This window comes from Chiloscyllium plagiosum, chromosome 39 (genome assembly GCF_004010195.1).
Source record: "Chiloscyllium plagiosum isolate BGI_BamShark_2017 chromosome 39, ASM401019v2, whole genome shotgun sequence".
NCBI lineage: Eukaryota > Metazoa > Chordata > Chondrichthyes > Orectolobiformes > Hemiscylliidae > Chiloscyllium > Chiloscyllium plagiosum.
Window position 1 is genome coordinate 19,565,634 of NC_057748.1, and position 19,261 is coordinate 19,584,894.

At 42.6% G+C, this 19,261-nt stretch overlaps 1 protein-coding gene across 9 annotated transcripts in view; it reads right to left on the reverse strand.

Moving 5' to 3' along the window:
- Positions 1-19,261, reverse strand: part of LOC122542310 (TRIO and F-actin-binding protein-like) — a 366,873-nt gene that overhangs the window by 217,827 nt on the left and 129,785 nt on the right. For 6 of the 9 annotated variants that reach the window (XM_043679926.1, XM_043679930.1, XM_043679931.1 and 3 more), the window contains 5 exons: positions 18,885-18,968; positions 8,469-8,552; positions 7,012-7,095; positions 5,303-5,380; positions 4,028-4,111 (listed from right to left, as the gene is read on the reverse strand). In XM_043679926.1, the coding sequence (XP_043535861.1) occupies positions 4,028-4,111; positions 5,303-5,380; positions 7,012-7,095; positions 8,469-8,552; positions 18,885-18,968 (414 nt within the window). The remainder of the gene's footprint in view (positions 1-4,027; positions 4,112-5,302; positions 5,381-7,011; positions 7,096-8,468; positions 8,553-18,884; positions 18,969-19,261) is intronic. The other 3 variants (XM_043679929.1, XM_043679928.1, XM_043679933.1) reach the window with 2 other exon arrangements.

Genomic DNA, 19,261 nt, shown 5'->3' on the forward strand with positions numbered 1-19,261 from the left:
AATGAGACAGATACTAAAGACTATTCCATAGTAAGTGTGATGGTGGGATGAAACTTTGTTGATATCGCTGTGCATTTGTTTCAGTGACTCCTCACCTTGAGTCTTGAGGAAGAAATTGTTGTCAATATATCTGTTGTGTAATGCTGGTTGATGTCCCATGTGGCAAAGAAGTCTTGTTCGAACTAGTGCATGAAAATGGTGGTATACTGGGGTGCACATTTGGTCTTTATGGCTGTTCCGTGTGTTTGGATGACCCAGGAGTGGAGAAACTATAACATGTTCTCCGCAGCCTCCAACACATTATCGATGAGGATGATCACCTCACCAAGATCTTCCCTACGCCTTTACTTCTCACCTTTTAACAACCACCAAACCTTAAACAGAACCATTGTTATCTGCAAATTGCCCAGCCTTCAGGACAACATCGACCACAACATCATATAACCCTGTCATGGCAACCACTGCAAGACATGTCAGAGTCGACATGGATACCACCATTACACATGGGGACACCACCATGTCACATGTACACGTCAGGTACTCATGTGACTCGGCCAACGTTGTCTATCTCATGTGCTGCAGGCAAGGACGCACCCAAGGTATTGGTACATTGGTGAGACCGAGCAGACGCTACAACAACAGATGAATGGACACCATGCAACAATCGCCAGACATGGATGTTCCCTCCCAGTCAGGGAACACTTCAGCAGTCAGGAACATTCGGCCTCAGATCTTCGGGTCACCATCCTCCAAGGCAAACTTCGGGATATGCAATAATGCAGAGTGGCTGACAGCCAAGTTTGGTAACCATAGGGAGGGCATATTGTCACGCTACAGGTGACCCCACTACACTATACACACTCTTTCTCTCTCACACACACACACACACTCTCTTATACACACGCTCTCTCTCAGACATACACACTTACAACACCACACTCACACCCGCGCATACACCCTCTCACAGGCTTTTACATTGTCACACTCACGTACGCACACCAGAAACACTCACCCTCTCACGTGCACTCTCTTCTTACCTTAGAAACTAGTTTGTCTGTCTGTATGTCCCTCTGCCTACATGTGTCAGTCTGTGTTTGCACCTGTATACATGGGGACACTGAACAATCAGACAGACTTCTGTTGGTAGCCTTTTATACTGCTGTAATGCTGCACAGTGGGTACAGTCCCTATCTCTGATCCAGAAGGTTCATGCCCTACCCAGATCTTGATGGCCAAGATAGGTTTCAGCATGGCCAAACAGTTTGAATATTAATCAACAAATCCTTGCAACACATGGTAAATGCAAGAAAGCTCTCTGGTCAGCCATGTGGTGGCTAGAAAGTTGGAGCCTCTGCTATCACAATCTGTAACTCGAGACTGGAACATATAATGTTACCACACAACTTGGACCCCACTGAGGGAACCATATACATTAGCAGAGGCCTGAATGGGCAAAGGACCTCAGAAAATGACTGGCAAGAAAGCAACAGGGAGACCAAAGATCAAATGGTGACAAATGGTGTGGATAGAAATAATGTTGAAGGAGTTTAAGCAGTTGAGCACCAGATTGAGAAACAGAAGCTGGTCACACCTGTGTCTCCTGTGTCACACGCTCATTAACGTGTCCGTGCATGTGGAGCATTAGAGTGACATGTGAGGTAAAGCAAGGCTGCTCTGAAGAAACAACATTTTATGAACCAAGACAGATTGTAGGATGAAATTAAGTGGATGGGTATTCTGCAGGAAGTTGAGGGGTGGCACAGAGATGATGAGTTCCATGCAGGAAACTAAAAAGTAGGACCTCAAAGAAAGTAGGGCAGCATAGTGGCTTAGTGGTTAGCACTGCTGCCTCACAGCGCCAGGGACCGGAGTTTGATTCCAGCCTTGGACGACTGTCTGCGTGGAGTTTGCACATTCTCCCCGTGTTTGCATGGGTTTCCTCCCACGGTCCAAGGATGAATTGGCCAAGCTAAATTGCCTAAAGTGTTCAGGGATGTGTAATCAGGGAAAATGTAGAGTAATGGTTCTGGGTGAGATACTCTTCACAGGCGCAGTGTGGACTTGTTGGGCTGAAGGGCCTATTTCCACACTGTAGGAGTTCTAATTCAAATTCTAATATTAGTTCAAAAGCAGTGATATCTAGATTACTCCCAGTGCCATGTACCAGTGAATACCGGAACTGCAAAATTGATCTTGTTAATGCTGGCTAAAAATAAGGTGCAGAAAAACTTGTAGCAGATTCCAAGGGTAGGGGAAACCTGCACCAAGTGGGAGGTTTGAATTATCACTCAGACGCTAACTAATGCTGTAAGAGAGTATTTAATTAATTTGACAGAGTGAAGGAAACCAGGATGAAGCATCAGACAATCAAGGTGCACTGAGACAAATGGCATGAGAATAAAGATTTGTTCCAAAATAGCAGAGATCAGAAAGGGAACCAATGCAGAGTGCATGGAGTGCACATTTATCACGGCACTGAGAGTGATTAATAAGTTCAGTGAGTTAAAGTCATCATGTGGGATTATGATATAATAACAACAGTGGACACCTGACTCCCATCAGGGAAGTAAAGGAAACTGGTTCCTGTTTTCTCCTCAACTTAGACTTCCCTCACTGTTCCATGTACCCTTGGCACAGGGACAAGGAAGCACATACTACAGAACAAGACTATGTGCCTTCTTGTGCCTATCCTGGTTCTTTCAAAGAGCTACCCAAATAGCCTCAGTCCACTGCATTTTCAGAAAAACTTTGCAAATCTTTCCTTTTCAAATATATACTCAGCTCCATTTGAAAATACTAATGAGTCTATTTCATGAAGCACGTTTCAAAATGGAACAACTCACTGGGTTAAAAATATTCTCATCTTCTCCTCTGGCTCTTTAGCAAATTATCTTAAATCTCCATCGTCTGGTTACCAACCCTCCTCCCACTGAAAAGAGCTTCTATTAAAACCATTCATCAATTTGAATACCTCGACTAAATCACTCAACATTTTCTCAGCTCCAAGTAGAACACTTTCCAACCACTATCGCCACTATCTCGGACAAGAGTAGCAGTTACATGGGAACATCACCACCTGCAAGTTCCCCTCCAAGCCACTCACCATCCTGACTTGGATATATATTGCTGTTAATTTGATGCCTCTGGGTCCAAATCCTAGAACTCTCTCCTGAATAATATTATGGGACTACCTACTCTCAAAGTAATGCAGATGAAGAAGCTTCCAGAGACTCACTACCACCTTCACAAGGACAATTAGGGATGGGTAATAAATGAGGGCCCAGAAAGCAATAACTATATCTCATGAATGAATAAAACAAAAAACAATCACACCTTCTCCAGTTTTGACATGTAATTTAAGTCCTTCAACCCGAGCACCATTATAGCCTGCATACTCACTGAGCACTTGATATCTTCCGAAGGTGTGAGGTTCAGAATTTGACAGAATACTCCAGTTGTGGACTATTTGTGATCTATAAAGATTTAGTATTTTTTTTCCACTGCATTAATTATATACCAACTGTGTTTAAATATATGCAGGACATTAACTGGAGATTCCCTTGAGTCCCTACAACACAGTCTAAAACAGTCTGTCACATCCAATTCTGCAAATACATCTAGAAGTGTTTAAAGATTGGCCTCGTCTATCCTTCACCAACTGGCTTTCTAGACGATAATACTCTTTGTCTCTATTTATAAAAGTGGACTTCAGCAATGTACAGAGCTTCATCAACACACAGATTTCAGACTTGCAACTTTTACTTTTAAATATCATAAGAAAACTGTCATTTCCAAGTGTTCTTCAAGTCACATGAATCCTGACATGGAGTTATTTCTTGCCATTCCTTTATTGAGATTGTGTCAGACACCTGGTATTCCTCACCATAAACTACTGAGTGAGCCATCACACAAGCTGCTGTGCAGCCAGGAAAAGATGTAACAGCATCTTCACAGGATATTTAGGGCTGGGCCATCAAGGGTACATTGCCAACATCACAGCTCAGGAACAATACAAATATACTCCTACCTTGACAGGCTTGTTACTACTCTGTCGATGTATGTCTCTGTTCTGTGAATTTGAGGAGGTTCTATTTGAGAATCCTCGACCTATCTGCAATGGGGCAGGAAGCAAACAAGTCTTTTAAAGGTTTGGAGAACAGCCCGTTTTTATTTCATATCTACTTTCAACAACCAATTACAAGGAGATCCAATAGGGCAGAGTACAAGCTGCATCCTGATAGGTTCTGGCTGTCGAATGGGCTCAGGACCTGGTAATTCTCATTGTGTGTGAAAACTCTACCATTCTAACGTGAACTTGTATTGCAGTGACCCTTCATTGTTGCTGGGTCAGAAACCCGAGGATATATTTTCACTTCAAGGATAGAGATGCTGGTGATATGGGAGGAATGGCAGTTGGGAAACAAAGTTTAGGCCTGTTTCTTGGTCTGAAAGCTGCTACAGAGAGGAACCAATCATCCTTTAGAATTTTGATACTGGAGTCCTTTAAAATAACACAGATCCAGGTTTCCTGTCCAATTAAGAGTGCCTAGTGGGCTTTTGAAGCACATGGAGGCCTTTGGGGTTGAAAGAAGCAGCAGGCCGTATTAATGTGGAGGTAACTGACAGGGTCTTCAATATAGAAGCGTCTCTTTTCACTAAGGTTTTAGAAACTTAACCATAAAACAGAACAAGCAGTCTGATCACCGTGGTGAGGGACAGAGAATCCAGTGACAGGGTGGTCACTGACACACAGGGAGGCAGGGAAGACTCGCAAATCTGCCTAGAGCACTGGCACTCTAGACTTTATTGATGCCATCAGTTCATATGGCTCCTCTGTGTTGTTTGGATACTGAACACTGACTGGAAAGTCTCAGCTAATCTCCTTTAACCATAGTTAAATAAGGCTCTTAATGAATCTAACTGGCTATCTTGCAGGCCCACAAATCCACATCCACAAAAACAGGAAACCAGGGGAATAGGGTTGGAATACTAGCACAGTCCCATGTCAGTAATTTCCACTTTTATCAGAGCTCGGAAAGCCAGCTACCAAAATTCCATCCCAAACATGATGGCTGGAACTCAATCAAACAGACCACAGATGTACCAGAAGCTACCTCAGGGAGACTCTGCAAGAATAACTAGGGAAGGGTGGAATAAATATATTACTGCCATCTCCACTGGTTGGGGAGTTTAGGACGTGGGGTAGCTCAAGGGGCTGAATGGTCTCCTCTTTTCTAATGTTCCTAATGCAGCCTTGTCAATAACAATCACATTTAGAGAACAAACACAAAGATGGTCTCACCTTTTCATAGTTATCACTACGCTGCACATCTCTGCTCAATGAGTTCGAGAAGGTTCTATTTGAGAATCCTCGATTTGTCTGTAATGGGACATGAAGAAAACAAGTAATTTTAAATGTTTGGAGAACAGTCTATTTATATTCTCACTTCATAGCTTCTTCCAACAACTAAGAGCAAGCAGAGCCCCGACAGGGCAAAGGATTAGTAGCATCTAAAAAGGTTCTACACGAAGAATGGGCCCCAGGGCCTGCAGATTCTCATTGCACGTGGGAGCATTCTCAGCAATCATATTGATGAAGTCTAGACACAAACCTAGGGGCACTTTGAAACATTTGGAGAAACAGTAACAATTGTAGGTATTTCACACTTAATAGGGAGACATACTGTTCATATAGGTTCAAACGTAAGGTCCATTTTCCCAGATTATGTCTAAGGAATTTTCATTCAAATTAGTGCCTGCAGCTAATGGCACTGCTGTTGCTGTACTGGCTGAAGGACTCACTGCAGCATTTCATCAAGCTCACTCCCACAATATCTCCCAGCCTTGCAACCTCAGTCACCAAAATTGCAAAAGCCCCACTGCTTTTGAATTACTTTCCGAGTTCCCACCATCCTGATTTGGACGTGTATCATATGGCTTCTCCACTGTCACTCCAAACACCAGAGTGAATCCACCGACACCCACTTGAATTATTGCATTTTAAAGAGGAAGCCCAGAAAACTCTTCTTGGGGGTAATTAATAATGTAAAGTCGATTGATTTCCACTAGACGTGGCTCAGTACTAGCCAAGCTGAAGCTCTTTTATATAAAATGTGCAGCTCATGGGGGAAGATATGACAGATAGCAAACAACCTGGTATGAGTAGTTTCTTGGGAGCACGTGAGAGCTGGAGCCTCAATAAAAAATTCAACGCTATAGTGTCAAATAGAGATATTAAAAATTACTAGTGTAAAGGAGAAAATGGACAACTTTTTTGGCTTACCTCAGTTGTCATACCCAATCTGTCAGTGAGACTCAAACCCCACCAAACCATTCACAGTCTACAAAAATGCCAGGCATTCAATCAGAGTCTTCCTGGCTTTTCTTCCTCTCAAGGAATTATCACCTTTCTTTCATATTTTTACATTTAAGTCAAAGACTTAGATGGACACTCAGAGGCCTTACCTCCAACAGGTGACCTCTAATAACTGTGTCGTCTTATTATAATAGTTCTGTAAGGTGGAATTTAACTGAAGCAAACGTATCAAATGAAGGTTAAACATAACAATTACTTCATTGGATTACAGGATCTAAGGGAAAATAGGCCATTTAGCCTTTGAGCCTGCTCCAATAATGTTATGGATGATCTGCTTATAATCTCACTTCATTTTCCTCTGCTCCCCATTACTCTCAACTCCTCAGCAGGTTTAGCAACATCTGTGGAGAAATGGAGTAAATGTTTCGAATCTGGAATGATTCTTCCTCAGAGCCGAATTATTTAGCTGATGTAATGTGAAATCAATTGTTAATTTTATATCTGATATGAAGTTATTTGTTAAAGCAATCTATTAAGGGTTAAGAAGCAAGGTCAGGATTTTGGAGTGTTAAAGACCAGCAATAATCAACTGGTTAGTGGAACAGACTCAAGGAGTTGCATCACCTCCTCCTGTTTCTAATGCAACCTTGTCAGTGTCAATCAAGTTCCAAGAACAAACACAAAAATGCTCTTACCTTATCATAGTTATCAGATGCCTCCGTATAAATATCTCTATTTCGTGAATTCAAGGACATTCGACTTGAAAACCCTCGATCTGTCTGCAATGCAGTAAAAAGAAAACAAGTGTTATAACAGTTTGGAGAACAAGACAGTAACTTATTTTTCCATTTCTTAGCTTCTAGTGACTGCAAATGGTATTTGAGATTACCGAATGACATTGTCAGTTAACAAAGGTCACTATTGCGTGAGGTGATCTCAATATTCATAATCATATTGTGAACTTCACCCATTTTTACAGGTTTACTTTGATGAAAAGCCAGGAGTGGATATTTTTGATTGGTAGGTACTATTTGTGTATTGTTGGTTAAAATGGAGAATAACGTGAAAACAATGGATATCAACATCAGAGAAGCAAGCACGTCACTGCACAGACAGAGGAGCTGGCATTGACAAGTTAGCCAATTGGAGTGAACACTCCATTCAGCAGCAGAAATCTGTGGCATTAAAGCATAAAAGGATGCTGCAACCAGTCCTCTATCTTTGACTGGATCTGAAGGCCTGAAGGGTTTACAGTGATGGGGGATTAACCATTATTGAGTCTTGTTTTAACAGAATGCAGCTTATTGCATGATGGCAATCTGTTACAAGCTACACTCATACATCAGACATTCTTTTTCCTGCTCCTCGGATGCTGCCTGACCTGCTGTGCTTTTTCAGCAACACACTCTCAACTGCAGTCTATGATAGTCTAAGATGTTCTACCTTATTACCAGCTGTGTCACATCATGAAACTGGATGCAGCTTAGTGCAGTCTCCATCATTAACCCTTTCAGAACTATTACCTAAACAACAAAACCAGCCAGCAGCTCTAATGGGGCAAAGGAGTAAGCAGTTTCCAGTTAGGTTCTGGGTAGTTTTGTTGTACAAGAAATAATTTTGATGCAGTCTATAAATGGCTCTAGAATTCAGTGTTTGGAAAATTCACACCTCAATTCCAGAGGAAACTCGATTATCCAGCATTCGAATATCCGAATTTCAGATTATCTGAACAAGATCACAAGGTCCCGATGCTTGGCTAAACTATGTCATCCAGCATTTGATTTTCTGATCATTTGATTATCCGAACAAATATGCCCTGCTGTGTCGTTCCGATAATCGAGGTTCCTCTGTGTTTGGTAAAAGAGCAAAGAGTGGAACTAGTCCATATAACAGAAGTGAAACCAGCTTTTAACTAATGGACTGCTGATTCATCACTGCTCAATCTTCTTTTCTTCATATTGATACGCTGATCTTTTCTGAGACTCATTTCTTAGTCTCACTGAGACTCAGTCTTCAAAACCTTGTCAACATTTTCTATCTCAATTGAAAATAGAAACTACTTCGGCAATAAAGCAGCTGGTGATCACTAAATGCCATTTTCACCTTGCCAGTGTCATCCTTATTTCAAGGATTAATACAAAAACACCCTTACCACATTGTGCTTGTCACTAGTCTGTAGATAGACATCTCTGTTCAGTGAATTTGAAGAAGTTCTATTTGAGAATCCTGTACTAGTCTGGAATGGGACAAGAAGCAAAAACAAAGTGTTTTAAAGGAAGAAAATGTAAACATCCAAGAAATGTTCAGCAGATCACAGAATCTGCTGTGCACGGTGGCACAGTGGTTAGCACTGCTGCCTCACAGCGCCGGAGACCTGGGTTCAATTCCCGCCCGGGTCGGTGTGGACTTGTTGGGCCGAAGGGCCTGTTTCCACACTGTAATGTAATCTAATCACAAAATTGTCACAGCACAGGAGACCATCAGCTGTCGTGTCTGCACTTGCTCTCCTAATGAGCTATTCATATGATGCCATTCCCCTGTCATCTCCCATAACTCTGCACATTCTTCCTTTTCAGGTAACAGTCTCATTCCATTTTAAATGGCTCAAGTGACCCTGCCTTGAGCATACTCTCAGGCTACGCATTAACCACTTGATGCATGAAAATATTTTGCCTCATGTTGCTTTTACATATTTTGCCAATTGTTTTAAATCTATACCCTCTCATTTCTAAACCTTTCACAAATGAGATCAATGTCTCCTTGTCGACTCATCCTGAATACCACCCAGTTGCCAAGTAGCAGCAGCATCTCTGGAGAGATTGAACAGAGTTAACTTTCCAGGTCAATACCCAGTTGCTCTGAGGAAAGGCAAAAGGTTGGAAGCAGCAAACCAAGGAAGGAGAGGGAGGGTCGGGACGATTTCTGCACGCTAAATAACAGGAGGAATTGGAGGTCACTCCTTTTGTTCGTGGTGGCATCTATTATCAAAATGAGGCTCTGCATCAACGCACTAAATTTACTCTCACAGCAAATTCTGTCACTGACAGCATCATAGGACACCTTTACCTCACATATTATGCTGAATGGAAAACACTTTCATCGTCCTGGGACAGGAACATAGAACTCTCCGAGACTGTAAGTTGTAAGAGCTGAAGTAGACCATTCAGCCTAAAGAGTCTGCTCCACCATTTAATGAGATCACGCCTGATCTGATAATCTTCAACTCCAATATCTTGCCTTTTCCCTCTAACCGTTGATTACCTTCCAAATGAAAAATCTATCTACCTCAGCCTTGAACTTAAGGAGGTAATTCATGACTATCAGCAAAAATATTTCCAATAAGGAGGAACATACCTAAGAGGGATAAATCAACCATGGCTAACCAAGGAAGTTAAGGAAAGTATTAAGTTGAAAGAAAAAGCATATAAGGAGGCAAAAGTCTGTGATAGCCCCAAAGACTGGGATAAGTTCAGAATCCAGCAAAGGAGGACTAAAAAGTTTATAAAGTGAAAGTAAACTGCCGAGGGCAAACTAGTAAGGAATATAAAAACTGACAATAAGAGCTTCTTTACGTATAAAAAAAAGAGATCAAAGTAAACATAGGCCCCTGAGAAAATGTATCTGGGGAGATAGTTACAGGGATCAAGGAAATGGCAAAGACGTCAAACAAATATTTTGTATTAGTCCTTAAAGTGGAGTTTACTTCAAACATCCCATTAATACTAAACAATATGGGGGAGAAATTAAGTGCCATCACCATCACTAGAGAACTCGAATTAGGCAAACTAATGGGACTGAAGACAGAAAAGTGCCCTGGTCCTGATGGATTGCATCCTATCATTCTAAAAGAAATAGCTACAGATATAATCGATACATTAGCTGTAATTTTCCAAAAACCTTTGGAATCTGGAGAATTAGCAAAGGATTGGAAAATTGACAATGTGACATCCCTAACTGAAAAGGGAGGGAGGCAAAAAGTGGATAATTATAGGTCAACTAGCCTAAACTCTATTGTTGGAAAAATATTGGAATCAATTATTAAAGAAAGCATAAAGGGAAACCATAGCTGACTAATTCATCATGGATTTTCGAGGATGCCTGAATGAGACTCAATAGAGGAGAACCATTAGGTAAAGTACCTCACAAAAGGGTAAGTTGTAACAGCCCCTGGGGGAGGACATAGCATATTGGCATGGATAGAGAATTGCCTGATGGGCAGGAAACATTGCGTGGGGAAAAGGGTTCTTTGTTCAGATTGGCGAGCTATAACCAGTGGGGTTCCACTGCGATCAGTGCTGGGACCACAGCTGTTTACGATATATATTAATGACTTGGAGAAAGGAAGCAAATGTACTGTAGCCAAGTTTGCAGATGACACAAAAATAGATGGAAAGGCTGGTAGTGAGAAGGACACAGGTTACAGAGAGATATTAATAGGTAAAATAATTGAGCAAAACATTGGCAAATGGAGTATATTATGGGAAAATATGAAGTTTTTCATTTTGGAAGGGTGAATGAAAGAACAGTGGTGTTTAAATTGAGAAAAACAGCACAAAGTTGTAACACAAAGGGACCTTGGGAATACTTGTACATGAAACACAGAAAGCTGGCACACAGGTACAGCAGGTAATCAGAAAGGCTAATGGAACATTGGCCCTTATTTCAAGGAGATTGCAGTATAAGAGTAGAGATGCTGTACTGCAACTGTACATGCTCCACCTCCTCTTAGAATGCTGTGCATGGACTTGGTCCCTTATGGAAGGAAAGATATTACTACATTGGAAGCAGTTCAGACAAGGTTCACGAAGATGATCCTGGTATGGAAGAATCGTCTTTTGAGCAAAGGCTAAACTGGCCGGGCCTCTACTCATTGGAGTTAAGAAGAATGACAGGTAATCTTATTCAAACATATAGAATATTTAATGGGCTTAATAGGATAAATACTGAGAGGATGTGAAATAACTCCACAGAGGTCAGCGTCCTATCACCAAGTCACCCTATATTTACAGGTGAAAGTCCTTCACACTAATCCAGCTCCTTCAGAGCCAGCTTTCAGAGTGATAGGATGTCTGACAAGTTTTGAGAAGATTTGCAGTTTGAGGTTCTGGATGTAGGTTTGCTCGTTCAAAATGAACCTTCCAACTCAGCAAGCAAACCTACATCCAAGATGTCTGACACTCCTGTTTATATCTGCCTAGATTACAGTGGTGCTGGAAAAGCACAGCAGTTCAGGCAGCATCTGAGGAACAGTAAAATCGATGTTTCGGGCAAAAGCCCTTCATCAGGAATACAGGCAGAGTGCCTGAAGGGTGCAGAGATCCCTTCAGGCAAGCTGCCTGTATTCCTGATGAAGGGCTTTTGCCTGAAACATCGATTTTACTGCTCCTCAGATGCTGCCTGAACTGCTGTGCTTTTCCAGCACCAACCTAATCTAGACTCTGGTTTCCAGCATCTGCAGTCATTGTTTTTACCTTGTTTATATCTGCCTGCCAGGGCTCCCTGATGGGATCAGATTAACAGACCCAATCAGGGAACTCATATTTTACGAGGTCCACCCGGCTGACCTTGTTACATCCAAAATATCCTGACCCCGCTGAGACTGAGCACATAGTTATTTATTTTTTAGTTTTTCCTGTGGAGTTTTAGCACTGGGTCAGGTTCCTCTGACTCTGCTTCGATACAGGTGGTGTGTGATGCACAGTAGCTCATCTCTTGCGCCTACAGTGTGTCAGAAGAAATTCACTCTCTTCTTCAGGTGGCAAAGCCTACGACATCCACTGCGTCCATCTCAAATTCCGAGGTCTCTAGATGGAGAGGGAGAACCCATGTGTTCCGCCAGCCTTTCCAAATGTTGCAAGGATCCGGGCAAGTTTTGCTCCAGCTCCATTTGTGAGTTTGCAGCTTTCACGTGGTCCACGTGCTTGTTCAGAACCATTGCACCTACCCAAACATTTAACGTCAATGGACCTGATCTCGCATCGACCATGTAGGGCCATTCCCTGGTTCATACACCAAAAGTTGTCCCAAGGTAAGCAGTACCTCTTACCTGGCAGAATCTTGTGTCTGACAATGACAATTCTGATGCCGTTTCACAACCTCAGCACCCCAGGTCCAGGGAGATCAGATTTAACCTGGTTCAGAATCTTCTCCCCATCAGCAACTCTGTTGGAGATAACCCAGTAGTTGAATGAGGGGTAGTCCTATAATCAAATAGGAATTGGGACAGTTTGATATCGAGTGAAGCTGTAGGCTGTTTCTTTCAGCCTGTCTTCAAAGTTTGGACTGCTCTTTCTGCCAGACCACTGGATGACGGATGAAATGAAGATGTCCTTATACGTTGAATGCCATTTGACTTTAGGAACCGGGTTATCACTGCTGCCTCACAGCACAAGGGACCCAGGTTTGACTCCACCCTCAGGCAACCACCTGTGTGGAGTTTGCACATTCTCCCTGTGTCTGCGTAGGTTTCCTCTAGGTATTCCGATTTTCTCCCACAGTCCAAAGGTATGTAAGTTAGGTGGATTAGCCATGCTAAATTATCCAAAATGGTCAGGATTTGCAGGCTGGGTGGATTAACCTTGGGAAATGCAAGGTTACAAGAATAGGGCGGGTGTGTCTGGGTGGATATGCTTAAGAGGGTTAGTATGGATTCGAGGGGCCAAATGGCCTGTTTTCACACTGTAGAGATTCTATGACTCACATTCCCTGCTGGTATACAATGGTCCATTATCTGCGAACAATACTTCCAGGAGTCCATGCATTGCAAAAGATGTGCGCAGTTCTTCTATTGTTGTCCCCATGTTTGACGAATGAACTCTATGCACTTCCAGCCACATAGTCTACAATGACTAAGAACATTGAGCCCATGAAAGGACCTGCAACGTTGATGTGTAACGGAGTCCAGGATTTACCCAGCTATGGATGAAATGAAGATGTCCTTATACGTTGAATGCCATTTGACTTTAGAAACGGGGTTGCATGGTGTCTCAGTAGTTATCACTGCTGCCACATAGCACAAGGGACCCACGTTCGATTCCACCCTCAGGCGACCGCCTGTGTCGAGTTTGCACATTCTCCCCCTGTCTGCGTGGGGTTCTGCCAGGGTATTCCAATTTCCTCCCATGTGGGGTAGCCACTGGGAGCAAGTTTTGTCCTTAGACTCAGAGATGTACAGCACAGTAACAGATCCTTCAGTCCTACTCATCTATGCCAACCAGATATCTTAAACTAAACTAGTCCCATTTGCCTTACATCCCTCCAAACCCTTCCTATTCATATACCCATCCAGATGCCTTTTAAATGCTGTATTTGTACCAGCCTCCACCACTTCCTCTGGCAGCTCATTCCATGCACGCACCACCCTCTGCTTGAAAAAGGTGCCCCTTCGGTCTCTTTTACATTTTCCCTTCTCACTCTAAACTCACTCTAGTTCTGGACTCACCCAACACAAGGAAACAATCTCATCTATTTACCCTATCCATGTCCCTCATGATTTTATACATTTCTATAAGGTCACCCCTCAGCCTCTGATGCTCCAGGGAAAACAGCCCCAACCTATTCAACCTCTCCCTATAGCTCAAAACCTCCAATCCCGGCAACATCCTTGTAAATCTTTTCTGAACCCTTTCAAGTTTCACAATATCCTACCTGCAGGTGGGAAACCAGAACTGCACACAATATTCCAAAATTGGCCTAATCAATGTCCTGCAACATGATCTCACAACTCCTTTTTTCAATGTTCTGACCAATAAAGGCAGCAGTGTGGGCACTGCCCCATCAATGTGGCTATGTCTGCAACCAATCCTGGCCACCAGACATAACCTTTTACCAACGTTTTCATTTTGGAAACCCCTGGTTGAATTGAGCTAGTATCTGGCAGCGACTTTTGGTTGGGACAATTACTCTTGCTCCCCATAATCATTTGCCGTCCTCTACTGTGATCTGGTCTCTCCTGGTCCAAAAAGATTTCCATTCTGGTTGTGATGGTCCTTTGGTTTTTCCCCATCATCACCAGCTGTTTCACTTTTGCCAGGACTGGATCTTTCTGCATCCAAAGCCTGATATTGTCAGCTGTGGCAACAAGTGTACCCAGAAAATGGTGGTGTATCTGCCAGTGTTAGGTGGCTCAGTACATTCACATTTGCTACTTGGTTCCCAGACGATGTTTTAATGTATAATTATACCCACTTCAGTATTCGAGCCCACCTCTGAATTTGGCCTGAAGCTATGGGTGGCACTGCCTTGTTCTCTTCAAGTAGACCTCAGGGTTTGTGGTCCGTTATTATTACAAATTTATGTCCATAAAGATATTGGTAGAAGTTCCTGACTCCAAATATGACTGCCAAACATTCCTTCTTTATCTGGGTGTATTTACAATCTGCATTAATCAAAGTCCTGGATGCGAATGCTATTGGGTGTTTCTCTCCATTGGGCCAATTATGAAATTATCCTACGCCAGTGCCATACAGGGAGGCATCGCATGTCAGTACCAAATCTCATTTGGGGTCATTACGTGCCAACACCTGAGAGGATGATAGCTGGCTCTTTACTTCCCTGAAAGCTATGGCCTGATTATGTGACCATTTCTGAGGCTGACCCTTTTTAAAGAGTTAATGCAAAGTTGCCAGGATGGAGTCCAGGTTATGTATGAGCTTTCAGTAATAAGTCACCAATCCAAGGCAAAACCTAAACTCTGGTAAAGACGTAGAAGCCAGGGCACCTTCATCACCCTCACTTTATCTTCCAACAGCTGTAACCCAGTTTTGTCAACGCTGTAGCCAAATAGGTCATTTGGGGTGCCTGGAACACATGTGTCCCTTCTAAGGTGTATGCCCATTGGAAGAAACATCTAAGGACTATGTCCAACTTCTCTAAGTGCTCGTTTTTGGTCTTCCCTGTTATTAGAACATCAACTAGATAAATAGTGACCAGGGGTAGACCTTGTAAAATGTTCTCCATTGCCTGCTGAAAAATTGCACAGGTTGACACACCCCAAATGGCAGTTTCATATATTGGAACAATTGCTTTGGGGTATTAATTGTAGTCTACGTCTGGGAAACTTTATCTATCCACAACTGCAAGTACACATGTCCTTCATGAACTGTCCCCCTGCCAGCTTTATGTATCTAATCGAAAAAGAGAGAGAAAAACAGTGAATCTTTCTCAACCAATTTTTCCCTATCAAGTTTGGACCCGAGCCTTTTACTACAATCAGTGTTAACCGAACCAGCTGTTTCTCATAAGAGACCAGAATTGAAGTTGTACCCCCAATCTGTAAAGATTCCTTGGTATGGGTCTCAATATAGCCGAGGTCTTGCACAAACGTAAGGATTGGATTCCAGAGAGAATTTTGTTGAAGACTGGTCCTGCAATCACTGAAATGGCTGCGCCAGTATTGATATCTATTAAAACTGGGTGACCATTTAACCAGACATTTACTTTGACTGGGTCTGATTTGGACGTTGCTAAGCAATTTAACTGTTCCAAACCAGACGTAGGTGGATTTTCTCAGGTGTTCACTCCCGGATACTGGCCTATGAGTTCTCTTACTCCATTTAGATCTACTAAGACTCTTTTGCTGTCTTGAGTTCGCATATTGGCAGCAACTACAATGGCTTACCGGCCCAGATCCTGAAGAAAATTTTAACCGTTTGGTCGAGAGTTGGCTTTATTTTGGGGTTTCATCATGCGCTGAGCTAGAGTCCCTCTGGCGTGAGTGAGGCTATGCAATTGCCTTCACTCAGGTGGTGTTCTCCAAGTCAGACTAGCGACAAGGTCCACTTCCACCGGAATACCCTGAAATTCATATGCTCCACGCCCCATTTTCTAATGATAAAGCCAGTTGCAGTGTTCAAAGTCCAGTTAGGCTTCAGCTGGAAGGCACTTTTGCGTGGTTCCATTGAAACAACTCCATAGAGGCTGGTATCCTGCCACCAAGTCACCCATTATTTACACGGGGAAAGGCTTTCGCACTGATCCAGATTCCTCAGAGCGACAGGATGTCTGATACTTCCATTTATATTTGTCAGCCAGGGCTCTCTGACTGGATTAACAGCCCCAATCTTGGGAACTCATATATTCTTTTAGGTCCTCCTGGCTGACCTCATTACAATCACAAAAGGATGTTTCCCTTTGGGAGAGTCTAGGACCACAGGGCATTGGCTCAGAATAAAGGGAGCCAATTTAAGACTAACATGAGGAGGGATTTCTTCTCTCAGAGTGATATCAGTCTTTGGAACTCCTTGACACAGAGAGCTGTGGGGCTGGGTCCCGTGTAATTAAAGCTGAGATTGATTGATTCTTGATCAGTCGGTGAATCAAGGGTTATGGAAATGGCAGGAAAGTGGATGTGAGGAATATCAGATGGATGCGAGGAATGGCAGAGCAGGGTTAAGGGGCAAAAGGGCCTATCCCTGCTTCCATTTTTTATTGTCTTATGGTCTTGAATATATTTAATGACTCAGCCTCTGAAGCCCTCTGCTGTAAAGAATTCCCCAGATTCACTATTCTTTTAGCGAAGAAATGCTTCATCTCTGTCATCAGTGGGTGACCTTTTATTCTAACATCATGCCTTTGGTCTTTCTTGTATATTTCAATATGGTCACCTCATTATTATAAATCTGAATGAGTACAGACCCAATCTACTCAACCTCTTCTAGAAACATACTCTCCATATCCAGAATCAAAGTAGCAAGCCATCTCTGGATTGCCTCAATATCAGTGCTGCACATTTTTCCTTAAATAATGGGACCAAAACTGTTTATAGTACTCCAGTTATGATCTGACTAGTGACTTGTATAATTACAGCAAGACACCCCCATTTTTATACTCCATTCCCTTTGAAACAAAGTTCAACACTCCATTTGCTTTCCCTATCACCTAGGTACCAACTTTTTGAGATTCACGGACGAGGACTCCCAAATCCCACTGTGCTGTAGCTTTCTGCAGTCTTTCACCACTTAAATATGATTCAGGTCCTCTATGTTTTCAACCGAAGTGCAAAACCTCACATTTTTTACATTATACTCCATCTGCCAAATTCTTACCCACTCACTTAATCTGTCCAAATGCCTCTGCAGATTCTGTGTGTCATCCTCAAACTTCCCTTTGCATCTATTTTTGTGTCATCTACAAAACTGTACACTTTCCTCCTCTAAGTCATTAATTCTTGGCAGTGTGGAGGAACAGGGGGATCTTGGTGTGCAGGTACATAGATCCCTTAAAATAGCCACCCAAGTGGACAGGGTTGTTAAGAAAGCATATGGTGTTTTGGCTTTCATTAACAGGGGGATTGAGTTTAAGAGTCATGAGATCTTGTTGCAACTCTATAAAACTTTGGTTGACCGCACTTGGAATACTGCGTCCAGTTCTGGTTGCCCTATTATAGGAAATATGTGGATGCTTTGGAGAGGGTTCAGAGGAGGTTTACCAGGATGCTGTCTGGACTGGAGGGCTTATCTTATGAAGAGAGTTTGACTGAGCTCGGACTTTTCTCGTTGGAGAAAAGGAGGAGGAGAGGGGACCTAATTGAGGTATACAAGATAATGAGAGGCATGGATAGAGTCGATAGCCAGAGACTATTTCCCAGGGTAGAAATGACGAACACGAGGGATCACAGTTTTAAGCTGGTTGGAGGCAAGTATGGAGGGGATGTCAGAGGCGGGTTCTTTACACAGAGGGTTGTGAGAGCATGGAATGCGTTGCCAGCAACAGTTGTGGAAGCAAGATCATTGGGGACATTTAAGAGACTACTGGACATGCATATGGTCACAGAAATTTGAGGGTGCATACATGAGGATCAGTGGTCGGCATAACATCGTGGGCTGAAGGGCCTGTTCTGTGCTGCACTGTTCTATGTTCTATATGTTCTAATATATTTTATCAATAATTGTGACCCCAGCACTGATCCTTGTGGCACACAGCTTACCATCCTGAAAACGCGCGTCTTATTCAAACTCAGTCTTCTATTTGTTAACTGATCCTCAAATCATGTTGATATACTAGCCCCAACACCATGGGCCCTTCAACCATCACAGCTAGTGCAGCATTTTTATTGCTACAATGCTACAATATTGCTATTGTGTCACTGGCAAGACCAGCATTTGTTACCTGAATCTATCTGAACTTGAACTGAGTGGATTGCTTGGACATTTCAGAGTGAAATTCAAAGTCAATTACATTGTTGTGCATTTGGAATCTGATATCGGTCAGACCGGGTAAGGACAGCAGATTATTTTCCCTAAAGGGACATTAGTTGAACCTTCTTACTATTGGTGGCAGTTATCACGGTCACCATTACTAAGAGTGGCTTTATATTTCAGATTTACTGACAAAATTTAAAATATATGCAATCATGGGATTTGAACTAGTGTCCCAAAATGTTAGTTCTGAGTCTGTGGAATTCCAATCCATCGATATGGTCACTACAACACCATCCCTGTACAACACATCGAGTGCAGTGGTTCATGAAGAAACAGATCAACTTTCTCAGGTTAACTAGGGACAGATAAACAACACCTACTCGTCAATGTCACCTACTTCTCAAGGTCTGATATGAAAATGTCCTTACCTTATCATAGTTATCACTATTCTGTAGATAGATATCTCTGTTCAGTGAGTTTGTAGACTTTCTACTTAAGAAGCATCTATCAATCTGCAATAAAACAAGAAGCATATATATTTGCAAGACAGGGTGAAATATACTCTCACTGAGTGAGGAGGTACACAGACATGGTGTGGTGAAGTACATGAAACAGAGCAGAGATGTAGTGGCATAGGCTGTGTGAGATATGCTGGGACTGCCCAATGTGATATAGTGGGAAAGTATGGTGTAACACACTGGTACAGTATGTGTAATAAACTGGGATAGCAGGACATAATACACTGGCACAGCATGGTGTAATAAACTGGCACAGAGTGCAGAGATACACTGGTACTGTGTGGAGA